Source organism: Schistocerca americana, chromosome 1 (genome assembly GCF_021461395.2).
Source record: "Schistocerca americana isolate TAMUIC-IGC-003095 chromosome 1, iqSchAmer2.1, whole genome shotgun sequence".
Lineage (NCBI taxonomy): Eukaryota > Metazoa > Arthropoda > Insecta > Orthoptera > Acrididae > Schistocerca > Schistocerca americana.
Window position 1 is genome coordinate 854,160,566 of NC_060119.1, and position 13,990 is coordinate 854,174,555.

Here is a 13,990-nt window from a genome sequence, read left to right on the forward strand (position 1 = left end):
TTAATGTAAGTGTATAGACTCACGAAGTACTGGTAAATGCAAGAACTGTTCAAGTAATTTCGATTACGAATTAGTTACTTTAAATATGAGAGGGAAGTCCTTAATATGTATGTTTGTTCAAAATATTAATGCTTGCTACACTCCGTATGCAAGCGTGACGTGATTCGGTTCGCTTCTGTTATCAACACTTTTCTGTGATCAAAAATGTGTGCAAGTAAGCTGCACCTGGCATCCCGCGTGACTATGAAGTTGGCGAGTGATGTAGTACTGTTTTCAGCTGGACTGGATAATAAATTCACACAGACGTCGCTTTCATTAGGATAGGTTTGCTCACTCAGTTTTTATTTGAACAAATGGGCAATAATTTTATTGATTACGAGTCACATTACATCTACATCTACATTTATACTCCCCAAGCCACCCAACGGTGTGTGGCAGAGGGCACTTTACGTGCCACTGTCATTACCTCCCTTTCCTGTTCCAGTCGCGTATGGTTCGCGGGAAGAACGACTATCTGAAAGCCTCCGTGCGCGCTCTAATCTGTCTAATTTTTCCTTCGTGATCTCCTCGGGAGGTATAAGTAGGGGGAAGCAATATATTCGATACCTCATCCAGAAACGCACCCTCTCGAAACCTGACGAGCAAGCTACACCGCGATGCAGAGCGCCTCTCTTGCAGAGTCTGCCACTTGAGTTTGTTAAACATCTCCGTAACGCTATCACGGTTACCAAATAGCCCTGTGACGAAACGCGCCGCTCTTCTTTGGATCTTCTCTATCTCCTCCGTCAACCTGACCTGGTACGGATCCCACACTGATGAGCAATACTCAAGTATAGGTCGAACGAGTGTTTTGTAAGCCACCTCCTTTGTTGATGGACTACATTTTCTAAGGACTCTCCCAATGAATCTCAATCTGGTACCCGCCTTACCAACAATTAATTTTGTATGATCATTCCACTTCAAATCGTTCCGCACGCATACTCCCAGATATTTTACAGAAGTAACTGCTACCAGTGTTTGTTCCGCTATCATATAATCATACAATAAAGGATCCTTCTTTCTGTGTATTCGCAATACATTACATTTGTCTATGTTAAGGGTCAGTATTATGCCCTTCTATCTTATCTCCTGAAAGCATGTGTCACTACAGTTTAAATTCTGGCACATGTTTTTCCTTCCACAATACTCTTTGTGTAAATGCCCTTTTCAAAACTGTTCTTCCTTGTTTAAGAGTAGCATACAGGATGCAACTAGATTTTTAATGCCTTACCTTTATGCATCAATCGCTCAACAAGCCACCGAATGCCTCACAAACGCCGTTACTTCAGTGACGTGTAAATCTGCCAGTGTAACACTTTGCATTCGATTCGAACCACGTTTTACAAAGCAGGTTTTTATTGATGTCCATTATTCTAACATTTTGCTCTACACTCTCGAATCGAACCACTAATCGGTCCAATAAATACCTTCACACCTTCATCCACACACTACTGCCCTTCAACTGTCTCCATCTCACAGTTACCCTGTTTTTACATTGATATTAATTTACCTTGGAATGGTATTTAAATTGCAAATCATATACATGTATGACTTTTACACACATGTATGAAATTTTCATATTTCAGCAAGATAAATAATGTTAATTAACAGAGTATATAAATAAACACGTAATGAAAATTTTTGTCTCATCCTGTAGTTTAATGTGGTACAATATGATAACATTCAGGTACATATAGCGTTTCCAGGTGTGAAAGTCATATTACCTGTTAAAACAACTAATTTCCAGGACCAGTCGAAGACCGAATCGTAGGCTCTTCCACTTGCAGCGAGACACAAGACGAAACACAACTGTGCAATTAATTATGTACAAAATAACAGAGACATAGACATCTGGTAAAAGCCTTTTATGAATAGTATGAACGGAGAAAAGATTCCTGTAAATGCACTGTCAGAATATGTTCTCTTGCCTTCAGTTTACACAACAGTGACTACAATAATCTACCATAAACGGGAAGTTCTTGGATTATTTTCGTTTTTGATGCATGCCAGATATCATAAAACGTCGTTATTTAAATTTTGGAGTTCGTGTTAATGTCTAATAATACGATTTGGTAGAATAAGTAGGGCAAGAACTTATCTCTTATTCTCATGCAGATTCAATTTTAGGGGGTAGTTTCTTCATCTCAGTGAAGTAACATACGTAAACAGAGTCTGCAACAGTGGTTTAATATCATCCGCAGTTAATTTTGTCGTATCAGTTGGATTAAATCTTTATAAAAGAGAACTGGCATTGGTACGGTCTAAAATGTAGACAGTCCTTTGAGAAGAAGACTCATGGACAATTCAAGGAGGATTCTGCTGCCGGAGCCTGTTCATTGTTTCTCTTTGCCAGATTTCTCTCAGCCGATGAACACAGCTCTTCTCCTGGGCTGACGACGTCTGGTCTCCACAGCGCTAGCATCCTTCTCTTGAATACAGGGAGCGTCGTATCATTACAAATGAAAAAGACGAACAGCAGTGGTCCCTGTGCCATTGAAGCTATGTGTACGTAGTAAACAAACTGCGCTACGCCCTGTGCCTGGTGGAAACCAATTCTAATAAGTATACATATCCCACTTAACATCACAGTCTTAACTGAAAGGTAAAGAAGTTGTTTCTTTGAGCCCAATTTATTTTTACTAAAAATTTCGAGTTGCCGCATGGATTTCTTAGTACGAAGGTACATGAACCCAACCAGTCCAAGAAGAACCAAATTGGAAGCTATGGATAACGAAATTCCCGCGAGTATTATAATCCGACTGTGGAAAATGTAATCTTTGTTCATTGTTTCCAGAGTACTACTGGCTGCACACACAAGACTCCAGGGTATTAGTGCATACAACACCTGACGGCAGAACACTTTTCTTGCTTCAGCCGGTAGCAGGTCGTTAGGAAGCCTGAGATGACGGATGCACGCGTACATTTGGTAGCAGAACGCGTTTAGCCAGATACAGCTAAGAAGTGTGAGGGCACTGTCGATTAGTATGGTCGTAGGTAAGTCGGGGACACCTACCATACGATACATGACCTCAGAACACAAGATCTGAATTACACCCGTGACCTGAAATAACAGGAATATCATTCCAGGCAAATTACGCAAGTGGGGAAGGTACATGTATATTCCAGCTGTCAAAAAACGGAAAAAAATATTGACTGCTATGAACGAATTTTCTAAAGGTTGTAAACTTTCGATTTTAAAGTCCTTGTATTTCAAAGTGGCATTGTTTAAACTGTCTTTGAAGTTCAGCGTTCTCTCTGTTGGCTTTAAATACCCTTTGGGGCGATCAAACCACTTTGAATTGGACACTGGTGAGTACGATCCATCTGGGAAAAGCACGACGCGACATAGATCGAAAGGCTTACGGAAAGAAAAATCGCGACACTTGAGCAACACAATAGCTCTGGAAACGGAGCAGATGGCATCTGTAGCGTTCGATTCCAGGCACGACTGGTCGTGGAGATTATCGAAATAGCAGCGAGCATCTTGCACAGACTGCATGATACTAAATGGGACGTCGTGGCATATGCCGAATGAGTTGACTGCCATCCAGGCCAAGAGGCAGAGGTTGACGTTTGTCCTCTGCGTGTATGCCAGGTAGCTGGTCACGGGTATGTGAGGCGATCGCCGCATCATGTCGGTCCACAGCTGCACACGGCACTGCTCGCGCCGCTTAATGGTTTCCGGTGGCAGGTCTTCCAGTGGACACGTGGGGTGGTCCAGGACGTCCGCCAACAGCTGCATGCAGTCAGTGTCCACAGAGAGCGTGGCGTTGCTTCTGTCCTCCAGCTGCCACTCCTCATCTGAAAAACAATCATGGAAGTAGCTGCTGCCCATAGACGTAAGGCAACTGAACTCTCAAGTCGCCTCGGAACGTTACGACTGGGCGTTGTGTAACCAGTTATCGATGATCAACGGTCACAATAGGTCACAACCAACAAACATTCAAGGGTAACTATCCAAAATGATGCAAAGCGGAATGTCAACATAACTTTTAGTATTCAGAAAGACAAATATGAAAAATACATTGAATGAATATTACTCAAAAATATTTTAATTACAGTGTGTCCAGGAAGACACCCTATCCCTCTTGATTGTACAATTGAAGAACTAAATAGTTTTACTGATATCCGTGCTTGAGATTGACAGAAAGCATTATTGCCAGTATTGTATTGTTTTGTTTCAGTATTGCATTGTTTGAGATATGACTTCATGCCGACAGAGTTACACTGTGACGCAGCGATTAGTGGCGTGCGTATTGGCGATCATCGGAAGACAAATAACGGCATTGGATATAGTCCAACATAGCCCTAGTAAATGTCGTCGATAAATCGAATGAAAAATGTCGATGTTTCGATACATATGTAGTAAAAATTTAATTTTTAATTCAGGTTAATTATCATTGCATCTATTATTTAATACCATGAGAAGTGGGTTTCATGAGTTGATAAAAAATCAACGAAAACCAGTTTTCGTTACACATTAGTTTACATATAATCAGAGAAATATTGGGAAAAAAATAAAGTTATACTACAGGATAAGAAAAAAGGGGCAGAAAGAAATTACTCGAAGTACAGACAACGTAAATGAAAAAAATTATTAGTTGCAAAAATTATTTTCTTAGGAACGTAAAAATTTATTTATTAGAATGATCTGCTTTTAACCTACTTCCCTGAGCAGAAATCACTTCAACAGCTTTTGAAAACAGTCTTTGTGCTGGAACTGAAGTCCTTAGAACTGATAACTAATTCCTAGCTATCTGACACAGACTGGAACTAGGTTGAGACATTTCCCTTCAGATTGCAAATGAATTATCTCCCAACTGTCCAGTTGGTGTTATTCATAAGCACACTGATAATTGTGGACGAGTGTCTAGAGATAGTCTCCTTTTTTAGCTTCCACATTTCCAATATTTCAGGCAGCATTTCTTTCGAGTGAGAGGAGTAAAAAAAAATACACAATTGATAACAGTCAAAATTTCTTTTATTAACTTCAAAGTAGAAAACTGTACCTGTTTTATGCCGTAAATAATTCAGTTTTAAAAAGAAGGTAGGGTGGAGTTTTCTATATTGTGATTTAGATGATGATAAAAATATTATCCGAATAGATCGCCAGAAAATATCGATGATATCGATATACCACCATTTGGGCCGATGCTTTTTAATGGATTACCTGACGTAAAGAGATGCACCCTGCCATGCTTTGTTGCCACAACTTCTGCTACGCTCAAGAGCGTTATGCAAACGTGCTACAGATTCATGTTCCTCGCCACGTTCTTCTGTCCGTATGTGATGTCTAATCTCGGAAACTACTGTGAAGATTTGCCTCAACGTTAAAAGGCTTATGAAAAATTGCACAAAGTTGTTGAGGAAAGCCGCGTAGGATTGGCCGAGCGGTCTCAGGCGCTGCAGTCATGGACTGTGCGACTGGTCCCGGCGGAGGTTCGAGTCCTCCCTCGGGCATGGGTGCGTGTGTGTTTGTCCTTAGGATAATTTAGGTTAAGTAGTGTGTAAGCTTAGGGACTGATGACCTTAGCAGCTAAGTCCTATAATATTTCACACACACTTGAACACTTGTTGAGGAAGTCTTTCGAAGTATAACTGCAAGGACGCTTCGCAAAACGTCAAGGGGACATGGAGAAAAATAGATCTCTGTGTATGGCACGATTACCACTGGGCACAAACTTTTTATATCTTAGTACTCCAGTATACACTGATGAGCCAAATATTATGACTACCTGCTTAGCCGGCCTCGGTGGCCGAGCGGTTCTAGGCACTGCAGTCCGGAACCGCGCGACTGCTACGGTCGCAGATTCGAATTCTGCCTCGGGCATGGATGTGTGTGATGTCCTTAGGTTAGTTAGGTTTAAGTAGTTCTAGGTTTTGGGGACTGATGACGTCAGCTGTTAAGTCCCATAGTGCTTCGAGCCATTTGAACCATTTTTGAACTACCTGCTTAATAACACATTTGTGCGTCATTGCAACGAAATACATCACAGATACTGCGTATTATGGCTCCGACAGTTTGTTGAATGGTTTGTGGAGGTGTGTGCCATTAGATGTCTACGTACAGGTCATGTAATTCGCTTAAATAACGGGCCTCTGATTTGTGTACGCGGTGATGGCACCCGATAGCGATCCAGATGGGTTCCATAGGATTTAAATCACGCGAACTTGGTCGCGTGACTTCGCTAAAATGCTTCTCAGACCACTGTAGCACGGTTGTGGCTCCGAGACATGGACAATTATACTGCTGGAAGATGGGATCGTGTCAGGGAAGACATCAAGCATGAATGGATGCAAGTGGTTCGCAGCTGCCAGCGTGCCTTCAGTTAGTGATGAGGATGATGTTTGGTTTGTAGGGCGCTCAACTGCGCGGTCATCAGCGCCCGTACAAAGTCCAAATTTCTACACAGTCCATTTTTTATTCACAATCCAATCCAGTCACTGTCACAAATGGTGATGACGAAATAATGAGGACAACACAAACACCCAGTCCCCGGGCAGAGAAATTCTCCAACCCGTCCGGGTGTCTTTGATTAGTACCACAGGTCCTATGCAAGGGCAGCATAATACTGCTCCCACCCGCTTGCGTCCCTGGCGCGTTGCACGTTTTGAGTCGCCATTCACCTCGATGACGGCGTTTGTGGAGATGACCAGCGACCTAGCATAGCAAAAATGTGATTCACCCGAAGAGCCGACACACACATCGACGGTCGAATTCCGATGGTCCTGTGCCCACTGCAGTCGGAATTGGCGATGTTTCTAGATCAACATGTGAACATATAGGGGTGGCCTGCTGCGGAGTTGCATGTTCAACAATGCAAGATGCATGGTGTGCTGCGAATATTTGTGTGTACACCAGCATTGTGCTCTTTAGGCAGAAATGCTGCAGATAATCGTCTATCCTACTTTAGAGCGCAGAGTAGCCTCCGAATCCCACGTTCTGGTCCTCGTGGTAGTTTAGTTTCACAGTCCTTCTACCTCTTTACGTAGATGCTCACGACAGTAGCATTAAACATTGAACCAGCTTTGCCGTTTCCGAGATAGTCGTTCACTGGCTCTGTCTAATAATAATCTGCCCTTTGCCAAAGTCGCTTATATCAATCATCATCATCGTTTTCCAATTCCAGTTACCCAGGTGTTGTGTACAACCGCTCACCATCTCCTGTCTTCTTACATCGTCTGTTCCAGGACAACTTCCCAATTGTGTCCTTTCTTCTCCGCATCTGATCTTACAGTCTCTATTCAAAGTTTTCTTGGTTTTTCACCATGGTCTTAATCCTACAAGATATAGGTTGAAATAGTTTTTGGTAGGTCTTTCGCTGTTCGTTCTCATCATGCGCCCATACCACTGGAGCCTGTGTTTTTTTTATGACACTGGTAACAGGACTTTGATACCAGCTGATCTCAATAGATTTCCCGATTTGCAGCCCATATCTACGCTAGGTTTTCCCCCCTCCGTGTCTGCTCCGTTTACATACTTGTGTTACCGCATCACGTACCCGCAACGCCACAAGGCGATGTCCAACGTCGCGGTGAGCAGTGGTCATTATGTTTTGGTTCATCAATGGACAACATACTGTTTTAACCGAAGAGTGCGCGGACTTCCCGACACACTTACGAAGTAGAACGCAATCTGAATTCTTGTCTTTCCGATACTTCAGTTTTGTTCGTCAGCCTAGTGACCTCATGACGTAGAATTAAGACAAGTGATAGAGCAGACTGATCGCCAGTTTCTTTAGTTGTCACTAGAGTGCAAGGAAAAGCGTGACAATCTACGGTAGCGGCATCTTGTGTCACACTGAATGTTCTCTAAATAAAAGATAGTCACTGTTGCAGTATTTACCGATTAACAAAGCGTTTCGCGGTCTTAGAGCACCACCAGTTGTTGCTGTTGTGGTCTTCAGTCCTGAGACTGGTTTGATGCAGCTCTCCATGCTACTCTATCCTGTGCAACCTTCATTATCTCCCAGTACCTACTGCAACCTACGTCCTTCTGAATCTGTTTAGTGTATTCATCTCTTGGTCTCCCTCTACGGTTTTTACCCACCGCGCTGCCCTCCAATACTAAATTGGTGATCCCTTGATGCCTCAGAATATGGCCTACCAACCGATCCCTTCTTCTAGTCAAGTTGTGCCACAAACTCCTCTTCTCCCCAATTCTATTCAATACCTCCTCATTAGTTACGTGATATCCCCATCTAATCTTCAGCATCCTTCAGTAGCACCACATTTCTAAAGCTTCTATTCTCTTCTTGTCTAAACTATTTATCGTCCACGTTTCACTTCCATATTTGGCTGCACTCCATACAAATACTTTCAGAAAAGACTTCCTGACACCTAAATCTATACTCGATCTTAATAAATATCTCTACTTCAGAAACGTCTTCCTTGCCATTGCCAGTCTACATTTTATATCCTCTCTACTTCGACCATCATGAGTTATTTTACTCCCCAAATAGGAAAACTCATTTACTACTTTAAGCGTCTCATTTCCTAATCTAAAATCCTCAGCATCACTCGATTTAATTCGACCACGATCCATTATCCTCGTTTTGCTTTTGTTGATGTTCATCTTATACCCTCCTTTCAAGACACTGTCTATTCCGTTCAACTGTTCTTCCAGGTTCTTTACTGTCTCTGACAGAATTACAGTGTCATCGGCGAACCTCAAAGTTTTAATTTCTACTCCATGGATTTTAATTCCTACTCAAAATTTTTCTTTTGTTTCCTTTACTGCTTGCCCAATATACAGATTGAATAACATCAGGGCGAGGTTACAACCCTGTCTCACTCCCTTCCCAACCACTGCTTCTCTTTCATGCCCATTGACTCTTATAACTGCCATCTGCTTTCTGTACAAATTGTAAATAGCCTTTCGCTCCCTGTGTTTTACCCCTGCCATCTTCAGAATTTGAAAGAGAGTATTCCAGTCAACATTGTCAAAAGCTTTCTCGAAGTCTACAAATGCTAGAATCGTAGGTTTGCCTTTCCTTAATCTATTTTCTAAGATAAGTCGTAGGGTCAGTATTGCCTCACGTGTTCCAACATTTCTACGGAATCCGAACTGACATTTCCTGAGGTCGGCTTCTACCAGTTCTTCCATTGGTCTGTAAAGAATTCGGGTTAGCATCTTGCAGCTGTGGCTTATTAAACTGATAGTTCGGTAATTTTCACATCTGTCAACACCTGCTTTCTTTGGGATTGGAATTATAACTGCAAAATGTGACAAAGTAAATATTACATGAAAGTTTTCATTCAAGGTATTTAAAAGATTAAGTGGAAGAATAAACTAATGGTGCGAGGATGCAAACATACCTTAAAAAAACCGCGGATCCGCATTAATCACAACTAAAAACCATGGTGCCAGTCACCTTCGTCAATATTAAAACCACGGAAAGAACAACTGAAGCGGAAACGCAATCTTCAAACTGAAGATTAAAATCCTAAACCCGAGCGAGGTGGCGCGGTGGTTAGACACGAGACTCGCATTCGGGAGGACGACGGTTCAATCCCGCGTCCGGCCATCCTGATTTAGGTTTTCCGTGATTTCCCTAAATCGCTCCGGGCAAATGCCGGGATGGTTCCTTTCAAAGGGCACGGCCGACTTCCTTCCCCGTCCTTCCCTAATCCGATGAGACCGATGACCTCGCTGTCTGGTCTCCTTCCCCAAACAACCCAACCCAAAAATCCTAAAACGATGAAAAACCATGAAATACATGCCGAGCCGAGCACTCAGGATTAGAGAAGCAAATAAAATCAGCAAGCACCAGTAGCAAAGGGTTTAAATAAACCGACGTGTACAGGCATGTGTTTCACTAATAAATACTGAAGCCGATGAAATGTGTGCTGAGGCGTGGACGACGAGGAGTCAAGTGAAGTTCTGCAGTTCATCTGATGATGCAGCAAGAGCGCGAGACGCGATATTAATAAATACTGCAACAGAGACTGTCTTTTATTTGGAGCAGAGAACCACTTTTGCTGCAACAGGCCGGAGCAAAATGAAGCCCTTTGTGTATACTGAACGGCTTGTTCTTAATATCCGTGAGCGTAACTTCCAAGATTCGTGTAGGAATGTGTAAGTAATACTTCCTCTCACATACATCTCGTGAAATGGGGTAACGCAACAGAAGGACCAACTGGGAGATATATAGCTCGTATATGAAAGTCTCACGATATTTTTTTTCTTGGCGAATTAAGAAAATTGTTCCTATCCACTTTCTCCGTTTCTTAATACATCGGTTACAACCCCCTTGAAACTGTGCAAGTAGGGACGATTTGACTGCGCCAAGTGGCCAAGACTATTGACACCAGTAGCGATAATTAATTTTCGCACGGTTAAGACATAATATGCTCTTTCCTCCCCCAAATGGAGTGACTGTCTACCGAGCAAGAAGCTGTCAAACAGTTACAAAGACAGAAATGAAACGATTAGAGCTCCTTTCAAATGTGCTGCAAGTGAAAAGATGGAATGACCGAGTAAGGAATAAAGTACCATGGCGTCGCGGATTAGTGTCGAGATTCGGTGTGCCGACCAGTCTGTGGATTTTTAGGTGGTTTTCCACCTGCCTCGGCGAATGCGGGCTTGTTCCCCTTATTCAGCCTCAGTTACACAATGTAGGCGATTGCTGGGCAAACACTTTATCCACGTACGCATACATCATTATTCTACCACGCACACACTGGGGTGACACTCGTCTGATGTGAGACGTTCCCATGTGGTTCCATTGGGGACCGAACCGCACAATAACCCTGGGTTCGGTGAGGGCGGCGGAGGGGTGAGTGGACTGCTGTAGCCTGTTGTGGGGTTATGTACCACTGAGGCTACGGCGGGGACGAAGCCTCTCCCTCGTTTCTAGGTCCCCAGTTCCATACAATGCAAGGAATGAACAAGTCCTGTGATGAGAATAGACAAATGGTTAAAAATATATGACGACTCGAAGAAATATAATTGTTCAGCAAGTATTACAACAAGAGTAGTTGCTGAAAATAGTAGTTGAAGTGCTGCTAGGAGGATGAAATTCAAGGAGCAGGACTCCGAAATCCACCGACAAAATTTCTGAGGTTTTTCAGGGATATTTTCTGAGCATTTTGATGGAGCTGAGACTGGTCTCCTGTGGCTTCATTCTTCCGTTGAATTCAGTGAAGCAATACACTTGGTCACGTCAACCAGCTCTTCATCAGTAAACTATCCATATTGCTACGTATCATTGCTAACGTACGACTATCAACGCCGAAAGAACAAACCCGAGGCAGAAGCGAGCAGTACTGACTGCTGGGTTGAGGGCGAAGGATAAACTTGGCATTACTATTGTCAGCGTCAAATTCGGTACTACTTTTGTTTCTATACGAGACACACGGCGCATATCGTCGACATTTGCACTGTTGTGCTGATAAATGAAGTAAGAAATCAAAGTGCAGGAGACGGCAGATTCCCCGTGCTGAAATATTCACGAAATATCCCTGAACAACGCCCTAGATTTTGTCGCTGGAGTTCAAGTACAAACCGACCACGATATCATTTCACTTGGCCTCCCACGGCCATTTTCGGAAACATGCGTTGAAGTTAAACAAAACAAGTACAGTAGGTACTAAGGAAGGTGTTGTGTACATAGTTCCGCGTAGTCAGCGCGTACACAACTTTCCCACTAGAGCGCGCCCCGCTAAGCACAACAGCGCAGGCGCAGCGCTCGTCCGTCTCTGCACTACGAGATGGCGCTGTCTTAGAGACGGACCAAATTCTGCTTCCGCCGATCCGCGTATTAATATGTAACACAGGCAATGAGATTGCTGCTAACGTAGAACCTTTTCTCCTCACAGATCACACTCGCGCAGTGATACATGAACGCACAAGGTATTAAAACGAGTGTACAGACCTCTGATCAGTCAGTCTGCATTTATCTGCACCAGTCTGCATTAGTCTGTACGAGTCTGCGTTAGTCTGTAGTCAAGTTTCAGTCTGCACCTAATAAGCCATGAAGATAAGTGTTTAGACACTTTGTCAAGTATCAGAGATATGTGAGAATAAGATTAACGTACCAAGGCCAAAGGAACTTCAGATTGTCAATTGAAAATAGCATCCAGAACCAAGTTAAGTTATTTTTATGCTTGTTATTATTTTAATAAATGTGTGTGAAAATTAATCAAGTTCTGTTTAAAGTTGGTCACCGTCAATCTGCTACTCTAAGCGTGCAAGTGGCATTTCTATCGTCTGATCTAACGGCAGAAGTTAAACACGCCATGATAAGACCACGAGACATATTGCTGACACTTGCATAGAGCGACAAGTCAAATAATCTTATGGTGTGTGCACAGAAGGTCTTACAGTACACACACCACAGAAAGCGCATCGCACTGTGTGTGATTTCAAGACAGTTACATATTATCAAGTTCAGAAGTTTTGCTGAAATATCACTATAGAAACTCACGATACACAGACCAAAGCGTCCACACTCTTAGATGCAATAATATTGTGGTAGACTAATACACAGTCTATAGTGCAGATCACAGATTATTTGGGATTTATCTAGCGGTTAATGCTGTGATAGAGAGAGTAGCTGACAACCAACAGCAGTGGAGAACTGTACCAAACCAATCTGAGGCTTGCTGATCGGAACAACATACACAAACTGCTTCTGCACTCGCTTCTTTCACTCACTGTTCGTTCAACCAAAATAAAAGATGTCTGCAAATGACTACCTACCTCGTCTCTGCAGAGCACACATAAATTCCAGCGTGGAATTTCGTAGCTGTAATGGATTTCCTTGTCCACTAACACCAACGACTTAAGGAAAAACAGTCGAAGACGATTTAAGTGGACAAGTCATACAGTATGCCACTACCTGCTGCTTAAAAAATTCTAAAAGGAACAGTACAGGGAAAGGAAGAGCGAGGAAGACCAGCGACGGAATGGCAGTTACGAAATATAGCACAGTTGAACTTTCTTATAACAACATCAGTTACAACAACTCGGGTATACCGCTGTGATTTCTGTGGTACGGCCATATTACTCGTAAGGAACATACTTCTCATCCTTGATTAACAGGACGAATGTAAATGCGCGACCACAGGCAACAAAATGATTTTCCAAGAAATAATGTAATGTAGAAGAAAATCTGTTGTAACATGGCAAACTGGCATATTGTTCTCTCTGCCCTTCCGTCAACAATAGGTGAGGTATAGACTCCTCATCTCATTGTTAGCCCCAGCGCATTCATACTACAGTAGTGGCCAAATCACAGAACTCGTCAACAGTACACGTGATGTTTGTTTCCATAACAATTTGTTAAGAACTGCACGCATTTTCGAACAGCATGGTCAGTAAAAGAAACGTTTTAAGGATGGATGAAAAAGTGAAAGTCCTTCATGAAAAGGTTGACGTGTGTCATCAATTTGGCCTCGTAAATTCCACATTCCAAACGATTTGGAAGAATACGAATAAAATTTTACTGCGTTTGCACAAAATAGATCTAAAATTAGGCGGTTACGAAAAGCTGAACGGAGCTTACGTGATTTAAGCAACAGAGAGGCATCAATGTACCCATTAGTGGACCTCTCCTTATGGGAGATGAGGAATTTGTGCGCAGCAGTGACTGGATTGACAGATTCAAGCAACGTCACGACATTACTTTTGGCAGAGTGAGCGGTGAAGCCAGCAATGTGAATACTGAAACAATCCAACAGTGGCTCACTACCGTATTGCCTACAATTCGTGAAGGATATGCAGATTGTGACATTTTTAACCCTTTCGAACCTAACGGGACATATATGTCTCACAAGAAGTTCCAAGTAGACTGTTGGGATAAAGGCGTCCCAATTTAACTATGAATTTGCACATTACAGTCTTTTAAACTTCCCTCCTTGTGTCTGGACTGTTCGCAGCACTTGTGAAACTGTCATGGCGGTATAGCTGTGAATAAATCACATGGTCGTGATGATATTTGCATCGTTT

General features: G+C 42.6%; 1 protein-coding gene across 1 annotated transcript in view; it reads right to left on the reverse strand.

Moving 5' to 3' along the window:
- Positions 1-1,688: 1,688 nt before the first annotated feature.
- LOC124546791 overlaps positions 1,689-13,990 on the reverse strand; it is a 142,842-nt gene continuing 130,540 nt past the window's right edge. Inside the window, exon 7 of the mRNA XM_047125063.1 lies at positions 1,689-3,840. Within this exon, the coding sequence (XP_046981019.1) occupies positions 2,333-3,840 (1,508 nt within the window). The 3' untranslated portion in view covers positions 1,689-2,332. The remainder of the gene's footprint in view (positions 3,841-13,990) is intronic.